The 17,753-nt window shown below is 56.1% G+C and overlaps 1 protein-coding gene across 2 annotated transcripts; it reads left to right on the top strand.

Moving 5' to 3' along the window:
* The first annotated feature begins 1,554 nt into the window (after nucleotides 1-1,554).
* BRSK1 (BR serine/threonine kinase 1) lies at nucleotides 1,555-17,287 on the top strand. Of its 2 annotated transcripts, none has more exons than XM_037038084.1 (19): nucleotides 1,555-2,018; nucleotides 3,893-3,987; nucleotides 4,108-4,193; nucleotides 6,174-6,314; nucleotides 9,010-9,126; nucleotides 9,206-9,239; nucleotides 9,324-9,392; nucleotides 9,662-9,808; nucleotides 10,255-10,286; nucleotides 10,565-10,735; nucleotides 11,455-11,552; nucleotides 11,737-11,896; nucleotides 12,116-12,176; nucleotides 12,579-12,948; nucleotides 13,378-13,426; nucleotides 13,525-13,648; nucleotides 14,168-14,369; nucleotides 15,472-15,561; nucleotides 17,124-17,287. In XM_037038084.1, the coding sequence occupies exons 1-19, from the start codon at nucleotides 1,883-1,885 to the stop codon at nucleotides 17,279-17,281; spliced, it is 2,340 nt and encodes a 779-aa protein (XP_036893979.1). In that variant the 5' UTR covers nucleotides 1,555-1,882; the 3' UTR covers nucleotides 17,282-17,287. The 2 variants fall into 2 exon arrangements, with proteins under 2 accessions (XP_036893979.1, XP_036893980.1); XM_037038085.1 differs by having other exon boundaries at nucleotides 1,556-2,018; nucleotides 17,095-17,154.
* Nucleotides 17,288-17,753: the final 466 nt, after the last annotated feature.

Raw genomic sequence — 17,753 nt, 5'->3', positions numbered from 1 at the left:
CACATATTTTGCTCGTTCATCTTTTTTTTTTAATTTTTAGTGAAGGATTTTGTTGGTTTGTTCTCAGAGAGAGGACAAGGGAGGAAGAGAGGAAAAGAAACATCAAAAAGAAAGAAAGAAAGAAACATCAATTGGTTGCCTATTGTTCGCCCCTAAATGGGGGACCTGGCCCTCTCAACCCAGGCATGTGCCCTCCCTGGGAATCAAATCGGTGATCCTCCAGTTGGCAGGCTGGCGCTCCATTCACTGATGGAGCCCTCAGCCAGGGCTACGTTGCTTGTTTATCTTGCTTTAACATTTGCCTCATCCACTAGAACAGGAGCGCCCTAGGGCAAGGGGTCTTTGTCGGCCCTCAGCGCATGTAACCTTGCCTGGCTCAGACCTGGCACTCAGTGGTGGTTCATGGAACGAAGGTGCCTGACTAAGAGACTGCAGGCACCTGGGTACACTCTGCGGGGGACTTGGGGGCTAAATGGGTGCCTGACACAGGCGAGTCCCGAATGGCATGGAAATCCCGCTGAGCAGACCCACGGGTGTGCCAGAGTGAGGGCATACACTTATATCGGGGTCCACGTGAGGATCTAGGGGACCCTCACGAGAGCGTCCAGATAATACACACAGGTCAAAAAAAATACACAAGCCCCTGGGGGGGGGGGGTTCTGGAAGATTCTCTGTAAGAACACAGAGGATCCTCAATGGAGGTATGGAACCAAGCTGATTTGAAAACACCTGCCCTGGCCTGTGGGCAGATATGGGTCAGAAAGGAGACCCCAGGGGGTGGCCCTGGGGGTCCTGGAGAAACAGAGACGAGTCTGGTCGGCAACTCCCCAAACACCTCCCTTCTCCCTGCCTCTGCCCCTCCGTCTACCCCCATGGTCCCCAGCATCTGGCCCTCCATCTGGTTCCCTGTCCACCCCTGTCTTTGTTGCCCTCTCTCTGCAGCCCTTTCTTCATGCCCCTCGTTCCCTCCGGCGGTTTTGCGAACCTCTCCCTCCTCCTGTCTATTTCTGGGTCCCCTCTCAGGCCGGCTGGCTTTCTCTCACCTGTCTCTCTCTCCTCATCTCTGACTCTCCACCTGGTCCTTCCTCTGCCCTCCCACAGCTCCCCATCCTCCCGCTTCTCTGTTCTCCATTCCTTCCTGGTCTTCCGTCTCTGCCCCTCCCGACCAGTCTCCGTGCTGCCCCGGGCCGGCCCTGGTCGTGCCCGGCCCCGTCGCGGCCATCCCTGCCTCTGCGTGCGACTTCGCCTCCCTTTGTGCAATTACATGCCCGCCCGTCTCTGCTCGGCACCTCTCCATCCTTTCAGCTCCTGCATCCCTCCCTCCCTCCCTGCATCCTCCCACCTCCTCGCCCTCCCTCCGGCTCCCAGGCCCGCCCCCTGCCCCGCTCCCCCCCCCTCCGAAAGGGTTAACTTTGGGGAAGGGCCCGGAGTCCCCGGATGGTGATGTCAGCTTGCCGGAGAGAAAGGACGAGGTGGCGGGGGGAGGCGGAGAGGAGGAGGAGGCGGAGGAGAGAGGGCGCGTGGGGGGGCGGGGGGGACCTCGGCCCGCAGCATCCGCCGGCCCGCACCTCAAACCCCCCCGGCGGGGGGAGGCGCAGGAAGGGGGGGCCGGCCAGGGAAGGGCTGGGGAGGGGGGGCCACGCAGCCCCCCCGGGCCATGCTGACTCCCGGGGCCTGACCCCCCCGGGCCCGCCCCCCCTCCCCCAGCTCCGCGGCCCGCCGACTGGGGGGGGCCCAGCCCAGCCCCCTGGGGACCCCCGGAGAAGTGGGGGGCAGCCGGGGGGGCCGGGACGGAGCGGTCGCCGGCCCCCACCGGAGAGACGGGGCGACCGGCCGTAGGGGGGGCGGCCGGGGGGCCGGTCGGGCCGGGACCAAGGGCACCATGTCGTCCGGGGCCAAGGAGGGAGGCGGGGGCTCCCCCGCCTACCACCTCCCGCACCCACACCCACACCCACCCCAGCACGCCCAGTATGTGGGCCCCTATCGGCTGGAGAAGACGCTGGGCAAAGGACAGACAGGTGAGCCGCGGAGGGGACGCTTGGGGCGGGGGCAGGGGGAGCTGGGGGCAGAGGGCGGGACTCAGGTGTTCAAAGGGCAGGGGCTGCCGGCCCAGACCCCTGGGTCCCTCTACGCCGAAGGGACTTGGGGTTCATCCTGCCTGCTCCCCAGGATGGAGGGTGGAGAGCGGTCTCAGACTCAGGGGTCCTGGGGAGAAGGGGGCTAGGGGCCTGGACTCCTGGAGGGTGCCGCGGCCCTAGGGCTCCCTCCCAGCGGGGCAGAGGTTGGAGGGGCTGTGGCCGCTGTGGGGAAGGGAGGCCAGCCTGCAGCAGGGACCGCGGTACTGGGAGCGGAGGGACTTGGTGCAGTACAGCCGCAGGCTGCGGTGACCTGCCGGGACGGGGGTGCTCCCGCCGAAGCCGCTTCCCTCCGCACTGCCCTCTGGCCTCAGAAGGCCTCGGGGTGACCGGGCGTGAGGCTGGGGTGATGGTGTGCACAGAATCCTCCCCCTTCTCCAGCGCTCTGGCTCCGTGTGGGGACCAGGGACAGGGGTGGAAGGTGGAGGTGAGAGGCAAAGCGCCCAGCAGTGCTGTGATGGGGTCATCCTTGGCTGTTGCTAAACCCTGGCCGCCAGCCAAGGCCTCTTTCCTTCCGGGTGGGGGTGGGAGCTGGACACCTGCGTCTGGGGGGTGGGTCCAGAGGGTCTGCGAGACCCAGGGCCAGGGTGTGTGAGTCAGGCCTCCAGATCCCGGTTATCAGAGTGTGAAGGTGTTGCTGACCTGAATTCCGGAGTTATGGGAAGGAAGAGGCCCTGGGCCTGGGGTCCGACAGAGGAGGGTCTAGGGGCCTGGACCCCTAGGTCTGAGGGAGGAGGGGCTGGGGGACAGGACCCCTGGTTTGTGGCTTTGGGGTTTCCTTGAGGAGTGGGCATACCTTTTCGCATGCCCCCAGCGACAGCTGCAATGGACAGTAGATCAGAGAAGGAGATTGCAAGGTGAGGGTTTGGGAGAAAGTGGAGAGGATGGTATGGAAAGGGAGCGAACGTGAAATTCCACTCCTGGGGAGGAGACACGGAGTCCTCAGAAGACGGAAGCACAGAGAATTCAAGAAGTGGAGGGGTTGAAGGACAGAGAGGGTTGAGGAGGCCAGTGAGGGAGACCAAACTCTGGAGGCACCATGGAGAGGTGAACTTACATAGAGAATTGGGGTGAGAATCAAGGGCGGCTGTGGGTGGAAGAAGGACAGTCCAGAGGGACAGAATGGGGCACCAGGGAGTGGGGAAAGAGCAGTGCTGTGAGCATGGCGGTTGTTGGCCCACAGGCACTGAGATCAGGGTGATCCAGGCCCCTGTGGACCAGCCATCAGGGACGAGGGAGAGGAGGTGGCAAGGGGGGCTTAGGAGCCAGAACCGGGAGGGTGCTCTGGGAGCACACCCCACAGTTCTTAAAAATTTTTACTTATGCCCTGGCCAGTGTGGCTCAGTGGACTGAATGCCGGTCTGCGAACCAAAGGGTCACTAGTTCGATTCCCAGTCAGGGAATAGGCCTGGGTTTCGGGCCAGGTCACCTGTGGGCGGCACACGAGAGTCAAATGCATTAATGTTTCTCTCCCTCTCTTTCTCCCTCCCTTCCCCTCCCTCTAAAAATACATAAATAAAATCTTTTTTTTCCCCTTAAAGAAAGGTTTTATTTCTATTTTTAGAGAGAGGAAAAGGGAGGGAGAAAGGGGGAAAGAAACATCAGAGTGTGATTGCCCATCCGGGAACTGAACCTGCATCCCAGACATGTGCCCTGACTGGGAATCCAACCGGTGACCCTTGGGTTCGCAGGCTGGCACTCAACCCAGGGAGCCACACCATCAGGGAACATCCCACATTTTAAATTCTGCTCCCCAGGGCTGGTTAAACTTGGGGTCCACTGCATCACGGGCCAGAAGGTGGCCATCAAGATCGTGAACCGGGAGAAGCTGTCAGAATCGGTGCTGATGAAGGTGTGTGCGTGTTTCAGGGGAGGGAGGCCCTTTGGGAATGGGGTGGGAAGGAGCGAGGCCTTGCCAACCTCCACTTCTCTGTCGCCATCACCATGCCCTATGCCCCCCCCCGTCCCCCAGGTGGAGCGCGAGATCGCCATCCTGAAGCTCATTGAGCATCCACATGTCCTCAAGCTCCACGACGTCTACGAGAACAAGAAATATTTGTAGGTATTTATAGACACCCAGCCCTCCCATGCGCCCTCCCCAAGTTCCTCGGGTGGGACCCTTCTGGAAACGAGGCCTGGAGGGGCCTTGGGAAATTTGAGGTCTCTGGGCTGGGCCACTGGAGGCCCAGTCCCTTCCCTGTTACACAGGGACACCCCTCCCGCACCCCCCCGCCCTGCACATTGAACCCTCACTGTTCCCACACTGACCTGGCTGGACGGGGAGGGTCAAACATGCCCCAGCAACAGGACTGCTGAGCCTGAGCTGCCCTGAGTCGGGGACAGAGGCTGATCCTACCCAGCTGCAGGGGGCACTCCCTCCCGGATAACGCAGAAGCACTCAGCCAGACCCAACTTGCTAAGAGTAGATTTCCCCGTTGGCTAAGGCAATGGGGTCCAGGGAGGCAGGGGCCTCCTCCCAAACCCCTGCTTGGCAGCATTGGTGGTCCCCTCCACCTTCCACATGACTTTGAGTGCTGTGACTGAACACCCCGACAATGGGACTCCTTCAGAGTTTGGAGTCCCCATCTCAAAGTCAATTACCCCCCAGGAAGGGCGAGTAGGGTCCAGCTGTCCAGGCTTCAGACAATAGGCCTTTGTCTGGACTCTGGTGACCCAAGGGACAGCTGGGCTGCAGGAGAGGGACAGCCCCACTGCCCACCCCTCTCCCCACCCCACCACACAGTCCCGGGATGAACTGGCTCCAGCACCCATCAGATGCCCAGGGTGGGTTTCCCAGGCTGGAAGCTGCTGTGGCCCCAGGTGCTCATGGGAACTGTAGTCCTGGGGCTTTCCCAGGTGTTGCCAGTGGCTTCAGGTGCAATCACTCTCACTCAGTGGGAGTTCTGCTTCCCACAGGACGCTCATCCTTCTGAGGGCGCATAGAAATTGTGCTTTTGTTTCACAGGGACTGATGGGAGTGACAGTTTAACACTCCCAGAGCCTCATGGGATTTGGAGTTTTTAGAATCCAGGTGGCTGATGGGAGGTAGAGTCTAGGTCCCAGAGCCTTATGGGAGTGGGGAGTTTTTTTCCAGTTGGGACCAATGGGAGTTGTAGTCTTTTCCTTCACAGACGCTGACTTAGATTGTTGCACACTGCCATCGTATTGCCAAGAATTAGTGATAATTTGAGTTTCTACATCCCAGAGGCTTCCAGGAGTAACAGACTTGGCTTTCCAGGGGCTAATGGGCGTGGAGGGATGGAGGGGTCTTTATTTCTCCAAATCCTATGATAATGGGGGGGGGGGCTTTGCCCTCCTGGTGTGAAAGCAGTTGCCTTAACTCCCGAAACAACTAGGAGTCAGTGTTAATACTCCTCAGGGTAGCATAGGCGTATCTGCTGCCCAGGGCTAATGGCCACTGAATGTTGGCTTCCCAAAGGCTAATGGGAATTAGGGTTTCTTCGTCTCAGGGGCTGATGGGAATTGGAGTCTTTACCTCCCAGGGGCCAATTGCAGCCTTTGCCTCATAGATATTGACAGTTGAGGTGATGCCTGAGAATAGAGAAGAATTCCCCTATCCGTAGCTCGAGAGCTAATGAGAATCAGAACTTCGGCTTTCCAGAGGCTCATGGAAATAGGGGTCTTTATTTCCTAGGGGTCTAGGAGAATTGGAATCTCTGATTGCCTTATTTTCTCAGGACAACTCTAAGTCAAAGTGTTGATCCCTCAAGTTGACATGGGTGTCTCTCTGCTGCCTGGGGCTGGTGGGAATTGGGTTTCCACTTCCCAGTGGCTGATGGGAATTGGTGTCTCTGCCCAGGGTTGATGGGAATTGAAATCCCTTCCTCCAAGGGACCCATGGGATTTGACGTCTCCTCCTCCCAGGGACTCATGGGAGTTGGGGTTCTCTGCCTCCAGGGGCCGGTGGGATTTAAGTCTTGCGTTGGGGTCCAGGGGCTGATGGAAGATGGAGACCAGGCAGGCTCTTTGGTCCCCCACATGCCCCTTCCAGCTCTCTGCCTCCTCCATGTCCCTCAGGTACCTGGTTCTGGAGCATGTCTCTGGAGGTGAGTTGTTCGACTACCTGGTAAAGAAGGGAAGACTAACCCCCAAGGAGGCCCGGAAGTTCTTCCGCCAGATCGTGTCTGCGCTGGACTTCTGCCACAGCTACTCCATCTGGTGAGGGCCACAACCGCTAATCTGCTTCCAGTTTGTACGGGCTCATCTTTCTGGGCATTTCCTAGAAGTAGAATCCTCCTGTGTGCAGCCTTTTGAGACTGGCCTCTCTCACTTAGCAAAAGGTTTTCAAGGTCCATCCATGTTGTAGCAGGTGGCGGCGCTTGGCTCCTTTTCGTGGCTGAGTAATATTCCACAGTGCGGATTGGCCCTATTTGTTTATCCATTCACCCCTTGGTGGACATTTTGGTCATTTCTCCTTTGGGATTATTATGAAAAATGTGGGCAGTGGTGCACAGGCTGTGGTGTGTACCTATGTTTTCCGTTCTTGTGGGTACGTACCTAGGAGTGGAATTATGGGTAACACGCTGACTCTGTATTTAGCCTTTTAAGGAGGTACAAGACCATTTTTCAAAGTGGCTGAACGATTCCACCTCCCCACCAGCAGCTGATGAGGGTTCTGGTCTCTCTACATCCTTGCCAACATGTGTTATTATCTGACTTTTTGACAATAGCATCCTAGTGGGTATGAAGTGGGATTTCATTGTGTTTTTAATTTTTTATTTATTGATTTTTTTAGACAGAGAGGAAGGGAGAGAGAGAAGTATTGATTTGTTGTTCCACTTATTCATTCATTCNTTCTCCTTTGGGATTATTATGAAAAATGTGGGCAGTGGTACACAGGCTGTGGTGTGTACCTCTGTTTTCCGTTCTTGTGGGTACGTACCTAGGAGTAGAATTATGGGTAACACGCCGACTCTGTATTTAGCCTTTTAAGGAGGTACAAGACCATTTTTCAAAGTGGCTGAACGATTCCACCTCCCCACCAGCAGCTGATGAGGGTTCCGATCTCTCTACATCCTTGCCAACATGTGTTATTATCTGACTTTTTGACAATAGCATCCTAGTGGGTATGAAGTGGGATTTCATTGTGTTTTTAATTTTTTATTTATTGATTTTTTTAGACAGAGAGGAAGGGAGAGAGAGAAGTATTGATTTGTTGTTCCACTTATTCATTCATTCATTGGTTGATTTTTCCATGTACCCTGACCAGGGATTGAACTCACAACCTTGGTGTATTGCTCTCCAACTGAGCTACTTAGCCAGGGCTCACTGTGTTTTTGACTTACATTCCCTGGAGAGCTGATGACGTAGAACATTTTTCCACGTGCTTATTGGCCATTTCAGAAAAATGTCTACGCAGATTCTTTGCCCCTTATTAGTGGAATCATCTCTCTTTTTATGATTGAGTTGTAAGAGTTATTTATTCTAGGGACAAATCTGTTATCAGACATATATTTTTCAAGTATTTTCTTCCTAGCTATGACATACTTTTGCATTTTTATAACAATGTCTTGTGAAAAGCAATATTTTAAATTTTGACGAACTCCAACTTGTTGATTTTTTTTTTTCTATTACGGTTGATGCTTTTTCTGTCCCGTTTGAGACATCTTTGTCCAGCTCAGTGTTGCTAAGGTTTTCGCCTATGTTTTCTTCTAGAAATTGTATTGTTTTGACTCTTGCAGCTAGGCCTGGGATCCATTTCCACAATTAGTGTGTGTACATGGTGTGAGGTAAGGGTTGAGGTGATTTTTTGGGGCCTGTGAACTCACATAGAAAAAGGTTCTCCTTTCTTCACTGAGTTGCCTTCAGCTCTCAAAACAGAATCTTAGGCATGCAGTGTTTTTACGATTAATTCCCGTGCAAATGGTGGTTTCACCTCGTCTTTCCTCATCATCCGTTTGCACCTCTCCTTCTCTGGGGTGGGGATTGGAGGTGGGGTGGGGATCAGGGTGGAGGGGTTCAGATTTGGGGGCAAAGCTGAGTGACACAAAGTGAGCCCATTTAAATTGACAACACACCTCCCCATTGGCATGACTGTGTCAAAACCCGGGCATTAAAAACACTGACCTCCAGGGGGCGATAATCCGTGTATTTAACAGCCAGGATGACCCAGTTACTGACCACTTCCAACAGAAGGCTGTGGAATCATCACCTCCCCTCAGACATTAACCCTTAAATCTTGAGGAGCTTGGCCCCGGGAATATGAGGAGTGAGTCCCAAGGGGGGGAATCAGTGATGAGCTTGGGATGGCAATACTTTTTTTTTTATTATTCAGTAAGGAAATATTTTAATATTTAAAGAGCCAGCTTAGTATCAACCCTGCTTACCTCAAAAACTCTCACTTCATACATATTCAAATACTTGTGGGTAAAATAATATGACATATGGGATCTCCCACAAAATAATAGAGTAGGAGAAGGAGAGCATACATAGGAGTGTGGATGAGAGATGTGCCCTGAGCTGATAATTCAGGAAGCCAGAACATATGTAACTACAGGGGGCTTCCCTGTATTCTTTTTTTCTTCTTTCTTTAAGATTTTATTTATTAACTTTTGGCGGGGGAGGAAGAGGGAGAGAAACATCAAGGTGTGGTTGCTTCTTGTGCGCCCCCTACTGGGGACCTGGCCTGAAATCCAGGCATGTGTCCTGACTGGGTATTGAACCTGCAACCCTTTGGGCCGTGATCAATCTACTGAGCCACACCAGCCAGGGCAGTTTCCCTGTATTCTTCTCTCTACTCTGGGGCACATGTGAAATTGTCTATAATCATTGTTTCCAGACCTGTCTCCCTCTGACAGATGGCAAATGGGGGCCTAGGTCTCCTGGAGGCCTGAGCCCCTCCTGCCTGTCTCAGCCACAGAGACCTGAAGCCGGAGAACCTGCTTTTGGACGAGAAGAACAACATCCGCATCGCAGACTTCGGCATGGCGTCCCTGCAGGTGGGAGACAGCCTCCTGGAGACCAGCTGTGGGTGAGTCCAGGCCCCGCCTCCTGAGTCCCGGGGAAGGGTGAGAAGCCTGTCAGAGGCTCACGCCATGTCTCTCCCTCAGGTCCCCCCACTATGCATGTCCAGAGGTGATCAAGGTGAGTGTGGAACAGGGAGAGGAGAGCGGCTGGAGTCCACCTGGTGGAGAGGTGAAGGTAATGGCTGGTGCTGCTCCCTTCCAGGGGGAGAAGTATGACGGGCGCCGGGCTGACATGTGGAGCTGCGGCGTCATCCTCTTCGCTCTGCTGGTGGTAAGGCGCCCCGCACTTCTGCCCCGTTTCGAGAACAATCCTGCCTACTGGGAACAGAGCACAGGATGTTCCATCATCACCCCAGGGCTTGTCTCCCCAATATTTAACTGGTATCAGGAAGGTGGGTGGAGCATTCACTAGCGGGTCGAGATCCCGGAGCTGACTATTTGGCCACAGGATAGTGGGATGGTCCAGGGGGTGCCCGAGTGGGATGGGCAGCCAGGAGCCCTGGGAGGGCTTGGGACAGTGGCTGGTCATCTGTCCCCCAGGGGGCTCTGCCCTTCGATGATGACAACCTCCGCCAGCTGCTGGAGAAAGTGAAACGGGGCGTCTTCCACATGCCCCACTTCATTCCTCCAGACTGCCAGAGCCTGCTGAGGGGCATGATCGAAGTGGAGCCTGAGAAAAGGCTCAGTGTGAGTTGGGAGGACCGGGATGGGGACAGGGGAAGGGACCCTGGGTGACGAGGGCAGAAGCCCTTGCGGAGGCTTGAGGAGGGGTTTCCAGGAAGGGCCTGTCAGTCCCTGGGGTGACAGTTACGAGGGGAGCCCCTGGGTGAGCCCACTGTCTTGGAAATGTACCACGCCAAAATGGGAGGAGCGCATGTGCAGACTGGCCCGCCCCGCCTGGTTGCCACTGCGCTGGTGGGTCTTCAGTATTCGGATTGCGCGATTGCAAGGCAATACGCTCAATGGCCACTTGGGGGAGACATGAACCCTCATCTAACCTACTTGGTGCACCCCCCCCCCCCATACACACACACACACACACCCGCCCTCAACATCACCCCATTGACTTTCATTGTGGCCAACTGTTACCCTGCGACCTCACTTTTGCTTCTCTACGACTCACCCCCTCACAGCTGGAGCAAATTCAGAAACATCCCTGGTATCTGTGAGTATAGGGGAACTGGACACCTGGGTGCCTGGGGAAGGGAGAGAGTGGGGCCCAAATACCAAAGGCCCCCAGAGCAGGAGAGCCAGAGTTCGCTAGGGGGTGGGAGGCCGCATGAGGCTGGGTTAGGTACTTTGACGCCGGGATCTGAGGGAAGGTGGCAGCCTAGACTCTTGGGTTCCCCAGTAAGGTGCAGGCTGAGACCCAGGACCCCTGAGGCTCAGATGAAGGCGAGGGGTCTAGTCTGGGTTCCCTATGATATTTCTTCCCCTCCTCAGGGGCGGGAAACATGAGCCTGACCCATGCCTGGAGCCAGCCCCAGGCCGCCGGGTGGCCATGCGAAGCCTGCCATCAAACGGAGAGCTGGACCCCGACGTCCTAGAGAGCATGGCTTCCCTGGGATGTTTCAGGGACCGGGAGCGGCTGCACCGCGAGCTGCGGAGTGAAGAGTAAGACACCCCTGCCGCTAACACACTCCCCGCCCATGAGGAGAGAACGGCAGTTGTTATAGGGCACAGCCACCAGGGGTGGTGCCTAGCCTCGTGCAGGCCCAGACCCTGTGGACGGACGCCTAGGCTTAACACTCCCCAGTGGACCTGTTTCCGGAGGAACCACAAGGGGGCAGTAGGACCATCAGAGAAAAGGCAGAAACCATGCGGAAAAGTATTAATAGATGTTCAGACAGACTTATTCTTTTTTTTAAGGTTTTATTTATTTATTTTTTAGAGAGAGGGGAAGGAAGGGAGGGAAAGAAACGTTGATCTGAGAGAAGTGGATCAGTTGCCTCTCACAAACCTCCAACAGGGTAGCTAGCACAGGCATGCGTCCTGACTGGGAATCGAACCTGCAACCTTTTGGTTTCTGGAGGATGCTCAACCCACTGAGCCACACCAGTCAGGGATGCTGAGACAGATTTAGACAGTGCCTCCCCTAGTACTTACATAGAGTAAGTGTTCAAATGTTAGATATTATTATTTTTTTGGTAAAGTGAGACTGACATGCACACCAAGACAAAGGAACCAACCATCTTGATACCTAGGAATAGGGAACTGTATATAGAACTACCGGATGGACTAAGCAAGCCCCAGGAGAGCCACAGCTGCAAGGTGGGGATGATCCCACCCCTGGGACCTGACCTTTGACCTCCACCATCTCCTACCCTCTGTAGGGAGAACCAAGAAAAGATGATATATTACCTGCTTTTGGATCGGAAGGAGCGATACCCCAGCTGTGAGGACCAGGACCTGCCTCCCCGGAATGATGTTGGTGAGAAGGCAGGGCTGGGAGTCCAGGCCCTGGATCCCCAAGGTGCAGGGTAGGAGGGGCGCGCTGCAGGACCTGACTTGTTCCGTGACCTTTGTCAAGACCCCTCTTTACTTGGGCCTCAGTTTCCTCATCTGTCTGAGTGCCGTGTAGAGCCTTACAAATCAGTCTTTTGATCTGCCCCCAGATCCCCCTCGGAAGCGTGTGGACTCCCCCATGCTGAGCCGTCATGGGAAGCGGAGGCCAGAGCGGAAGTCCATGGAAGTCCTGAGCATCACCGATGCCGGTGGTGGTGGCTCCCCTGTACCCACCCGACGGGCCCTTGAGATGGCCCAGCACAGTCAGAGGTGGGCACCCTGCCCCTGCGGTGCGATCCCCAGGCCTGGGTGGGGAGGGAGTTCAAGGTTTTAACCCCAAGGCCACCTCCACTGTGCTGTGTGATTGGGCCAAGCCACCTGCCCTCTCTGGGCCTCATTTCCTCCTCTTGAAGGAGTGTGGAAGGGAGAGGACCTGTGAGCCTTTCGAAACGATCCCTCCTAATTTTTAAACATTTATCCTGGAAACAGATCCCGGAGCGTCAGTGGAGCCTCCACCGGCCTGTCCTCCAGCCCTCTGAGCAGCCCGAGGGTAAGGCCAGACCCCCAATGAATGGAGAAGGGGTAAAGGGGGTGAAGACGCTGTACAGCAAAGATCGAGCAGCAGAAACTCCAATCTCCCTCAAGACCCAAGGCCATATTAGTATTTTAGTACATTGGCCACTTCCACCTCCACAGGGTTGGGTTTTTGGTGTGTCTGGAGGGTTTGCTCATTTAACAGATGCTAAATGAGCGCCTACCATGCACCAGTCACTGCTGGTTACAGCGATAAGCAGGATAGGAAAAGTCCTTGCTCCCTTAACGATACGGGGGAGGGGGGTAGGACTACAAGGTCCAGCATGCTTCGGGGTTCACCTGCCTAAGTGTGCGAATGGGGCACCTAGAGCCTTCTGGGAGTTGTAGTCCACCTTCACCTTCTTCCACTCCTCTGCAGAGTCCGGTCTTTTCCTTCTCACCGGAGCCGGGTGCTGGAGATGAGGCTCGGGGAGGGGGCTCTCCGACTTCCAAAACGCAGACGCTGCCTTCTCGGGGCCCCAGAGGTGGGGGCGCCGGGGAGCAGCCCCCGCCTCCCAGTGCCCGCTCCACGCCCCTACCTGGCCCTCCAGGCTCCCCGCGCTCCTCAGGGGGGACCCCCTTGCACTCGCCTCTGCACACACCCCGGGCCAGCCCCACTGGGACCCCGGGAACAACGCCGCCCCCAAGCCCTGGCGGTGGCGTCGGGGGAGCCGCCTGGAGGAGTCGTCTCAATTCCATCCGCAACAGCTTCCTGGGCTCCCCTCGCTTTCACCGGCGCAAGATGCAGGGTACGGGGTCCATGGGGAAGCAAGGGGCTGGGAGATAGACTCCTGGATCCTAATGGAGGAAGGCGTCTAGGAGCTAAAATCTGGGATCCCGGAGCAAGGGGCAGGGTCCCCGATTCCCACATCCTAGGATAAGATGGGGTCGTGAGCAGAGACGCAGGTGTTGGATAGAGACCAAGTGGCCTCTAAAAGACACGCCCATTCAGAGTTTGGCTCACCTGCTTATTGGCTCATAACAAGCAAGCACCACCCCCCAGAGGGCGTGGCGATATGGGCTGGTTGCATCCCTAGGGCCGCTTGCCCTTTGGGGTTTAGCTCCTGGGCTGGGTGAATGGACACTGGGTCTGGACCTCCTGGTCAGATGCGACTGCTGACCTGTGTGCTGCTGATAAGAATGATGGACTAGTGCTGACCATGCTCTCCCTTCCCCAGTCCCCACCGCCGAGGAGATGTCCAGCTTGACACCAGAGTCTTCGCCAGAGTGAGTGCCACAGGAAAAGGAAGAGGAGGGACGGAGAGAGGTTTGCGTTCTCTTATCCCCCTCCTGACCCTCCTCCCCAACCATTCCCTCCCACTCAGGCTGGCAAAACGCTCCTGGTTCGGGAACTTCATCTCCCTGGACAAAGAAGAACAAATATTCCTCGTGCTAAAGGACAAACCGCTCAGTAGTATCAAAGCGGACATCGTCCATGCCTTCCTGTCGGTAAGGGGCCTGGGTCCGCACGCCCCCTGGCCACCACAGAAAGACAGTTCGCAGAAGCCCCTGGGATTCACCACCTTGGCCCCGACCTGACTTCCTCTCGGGTTCACGAGATTAGTAGTTTTCCAGCCGGAGCTTGGGTTTGGTCATTGCCACAGCAGGGAGGCAGGAGAGGTTTTTTGTGCCTTGGGGCCTGGAAGTGGTAAAATAGGATCCTGAGTTGCAGTTCCCCACATACTAGGGTCCTCTGAGGACTGGTGATGTGACACCTCCCTACTATTACTTTGGGAATCAGTTGCTCAGTCTTTCATCCCATACAATGTTCATAGGACCATGGGAAACTACAAATCCCAGAGGCCAATGGGGCATTCTGTGGCCTTGCCTTATACTTTGGCCCCAGTGGCTGATGGGACTTGTAGTTCATTGGGCAAAGGCAGCTGTAGGGTTGACTATCCATTCCACCAGTGACCTACTGCCAGGTCACTGGAGTCACCTCCTCTTTGTGTTCCCTGCCTCACTCAGATCCCCAGCCTGAGTCACAGTGTGCTGTCACAGACCAGCTTCAGGGCCGAGTACAAGGCCAGTGGCGGCCCCTCCGTCTTCCAGAAGCCTGTCCGTTTCCAGGTGGACATTAGCTCCTCTGAGGGGCCAGAGCCCTCCCCGCGACGGGATGGCGGCGGCGGCGGCGGAGGCATCTACTCAGTCACCTTTACTCTCATCTCTGGTAAGTTTCCTGGACTAGACTAGCCCCCAGTCCGGTGTTTAGGACGCTCACAACGGCTGAAATCATGTCACAGCCCAGCAGCGCTGCATGAAGAGAGAGAGAGTGTTCAGCTGCACTTGACCGTGTGAGCTCCCTCCTCACTCAGACCCCCCCACGTCTTCTCCTTTCCCCCTTTTCTCATCCACATTTAACCTCATAACATAGTGTTTACAACGTGCCTAGTGCTTTCCTTCCACTATTTCCTTTGGGGTGTTAGCAGTCCCCCTCTAGGGAGGAAAACTGGGCTCTAAAGAGGTAAATGGACTCTTTGTCACACTGCACACGGTGACAGAGGTGGGCTCAGCGTAGGCCTCCTGACCTCGCAGTGCAGAGCTCTTCAACTTCAAGATTGTACATAAAAAGAGCAAAGACTGGGGGCTGCTGTCAGGCCACTCCCCCCTCCCCTCCCTACACCCACAGCAGACATCACCAATCAATCACAGTACTTCCTGCCAGCTCAGCCACCGTCTCAAACTCGAAGCAGCCTCGACCAATCAAGAGTTGGCACCAGAGATGAGAACCACAGAAATGCGTTGTTTCCCATTTTACTTAACTTTTGGGTCCTGATAACAAGAGTTTGTAGGAGGAGGGATACTTTCTGTTTGCTGTCCTTGTCACCAGTCTCATTATGTCACAACTGGGAGTTGCTCCTGCAGTTTCTAAGCCAGGCTGTAGTGGGACATGGGGGTATTACATCACTGAAAGGAATTATGGCTCTTGCTTTTTTTCCTGAGAGACTAATAGGCAGAAGACTCTTAATTATAAGATCTTTTCCCCCCTCCCATTATTTTTTCTTACATTTCTGGCTCTTCACGGCCTCCACTAGAAACTAACAAGTAACAGAACCTATTTAAATAGAAAACAACACCCATCGTAATTTTAAGTCCAACATTTCTTAGCTCCATTTGCAAATCATGGATTGAAGCATGGTCCCAACAGAGGTGGGGACATTGAGACCATTGGAGAGTCCTTTGCTGTGTGGAGGGACCGGGTTCCACAGGGCGGGAGGTCCTTCCCCGTCCTTGTCAGTCCCCACGTCCTTCTGTTTCCCTGCCCTTTCCAGGTCCCAGCCGCCGATTCAAGCGCGTCGTGGAGACCATCCAGGCACAGCTCCTGAGCACTCACGACCAGCCCTCCGTGCAGGCCCTGGCAGGTGGGAGGCAGGGCGTGTTGGGGGCGGGGCTGCCTGCCCTTCTATCCTGTGGGGTGGAGGGGAGACTTCCCTGTGACCAAGTGCTGCAGCGTTTGGTTTCCGGGTGAGGCTGTAGATGTCAGGAAGCAAGGCCCCCCTGTTGCTGCATTGAGGTTTCACCTGCAGACCTGAGAGCGGGTTCCTGGGGAAGCTTGGGCCCTTTCTTGCCCTGCTGGGCTGCCTGTCAAGGATGCAGCCTGGCCTGGGAGCAAGTCCTCTGTGCTTCAAGGGATGGGGCTTCCTGGGTGTTAGCCTCATTGTCAGGGAGCAGGCTTCCCTAGCAACCAGGGATAACCCGAACTCGTAAGCAAAAGGAGTCCTGCTCAGCCCCACTGCTGAGATATGGTGGGAAATAGAATGAATCTGTTTCATTTGCCCAGAGCAGGCAAATAGGACCAAGCCAGGAGGGCAGGAGCCTGGGTGGCCTTGTTCTGGGAGAAGGCCCGCTCCCAGGGTCAAATCTCCTTGGGAGCAGTAGGGCCCTGCTCCAGACTTGGGGGCCCATTCCACCAAGGTCAGAAATGACAGGGCTAGTATCCAGGTGTCCAGAGGGCCGGACCATGCTCCCTCCTGGAGGCTGGGGCATGGGCGTGTCTGGCTCTGCCTTTCCAGAGGCCACAGGCCCACATTTTGCTTATCTGCCATCTTCACAGCGGCCACCCGGCACCTCCTTGAAGGTCATTTCTCCTTCTGACTCTTGATCTACCTGGGAAGGTTTCTTTGAGTGACCCACCCAGATAACCCTGCTCCATGCATCTCCCCCTGGGGCAACCAGAATTCAAGTTCAGTCCCCTGAACTTTTCTAGACCCAGTTGCCAAAGAAAGCTGGCCTTAGCAGCCAGGGCTCCCAAAAGGGCACACCCTGGAAGATGAAGGACCCAGAGGCACCCGGGGCCGGGGCCGTAGCCACAGGTCTTACAAAGGGGGCAGGGGGCAAGAGGCAGCCTCCAGTTCTGCCTAAGAGCTATGCAGTATTGGTTGCTAAGAAACAAGGACTCTAGCACTCAGTGACTCTTAAGGGGGCCAGTCCCTGCCAAGGGACTGTTCCGGGCCCTATGGAGATCGCTAGATGAACATTGCAACTGCAGTCCCCTAGTCTGGGGAAGTGTGGCCCCACACAGAGATGACCCCAGGCAGGCAGGCCCGACTGGGACGGCCCGAGACACCCCTCCCCCAAACAACCTATAGTAGGCGCTCCTGGCCCCATGGCCAAGGGGTAGCCCCTGAGCCACCAGGATAGTGGAAGGGAAGGAGGTGACCCTCTCTGGCTGTGACACAAGCTGTTCCTTAGCAAACAGTGTCATAACGAGAGTCTCTGGGCTGGGCTGTGTGACCTGTGCTAAGGTTGCAGGGCCTGGTGGCCAGCATGTGTCCCCCTGGCCATCGTGTTGGGGGTCAGCGTGCTGCAGGAGTGCGTTCCCTGGGGCTTGGTGGCCTTGGGGTCACTAGGGTCACTGGATGGTGGGAACCTCCACACCATCTCTGTTGCCCCAGAGCCCATGCCAGACGCTTCCTCCTGACAGACGAGAAGAACGGGGCCCAGACCCGGACGGCCGGCACCCCACCCCGAAGCCTGCAGCCCCCGCCCGGCCGCCCAGACCCAGAGCTGACCGGCTCTCCCCGCCGAGGCCCCCCCAAGGAGAAGAAGCTCCTGGCTACCAATGGGACCCCTCTGCCCTGACCCCAGGGGGCCAGGGAAGGAGGGGAGCCCCCTCCACCCCCCTTTCCTGCCCCCCAATTGTGAATCTGTAAATAGGGCCCAAGGATGACCTAGGGAGGGGGAGACACAATAAACCTAGCCTCACCCTGCAGGGATGGGGCTCCAGGGGCCGTGCCCAGTGGGGTTGGGGGGGTGGTTCTAAGGGGGACTGGGGGTGGGAGCTCTTTCTATTTTATTTATTGATTAATTTATTATTTTATTTATTGATCAATCTCTCTGCGGGATGGGGTGGGGGAGGGACGGGGTCTGGTTGGGGTGGCTTAGCAGATCCGGACGGACAGGGCCATCTGTCCTTGTATCATCCCCAGCCCCCCCTTCCTGGGCCCCCCCTCCCCTGGTCCTCCCCCTCCCCCCACGACCTTCTGTACGGATTTGCTCTCCGGAAGGAATTCTGGTTTCGCGTGATCCTGCCTGCGTCCTTGTCTCTGATTCC

The sequence above is a fragment of the Sturnira hondurensis genome, unplaced genomic scaffold (genome assembly GCF_014824575.4).
Source record: "Sturnira hondurensis isolate 20B ecotype Veracruz unplaced genomic scaffold, ASM1482457v3 Scaffold0024124, whole genome shotgun sequence".
Classification (NCBI taxonomy): domain Eukaryota; kingdom Metazoa; phylum Chordata; class Mammalia; order Chiroptera; family Phyllostomidae; genus Sturnira; species Sturnira hondurensis.
Note: the sequence above shows the minus strand (reverse complement) of the source record. Positions and strands in the feature narration are given on the sequence as shown.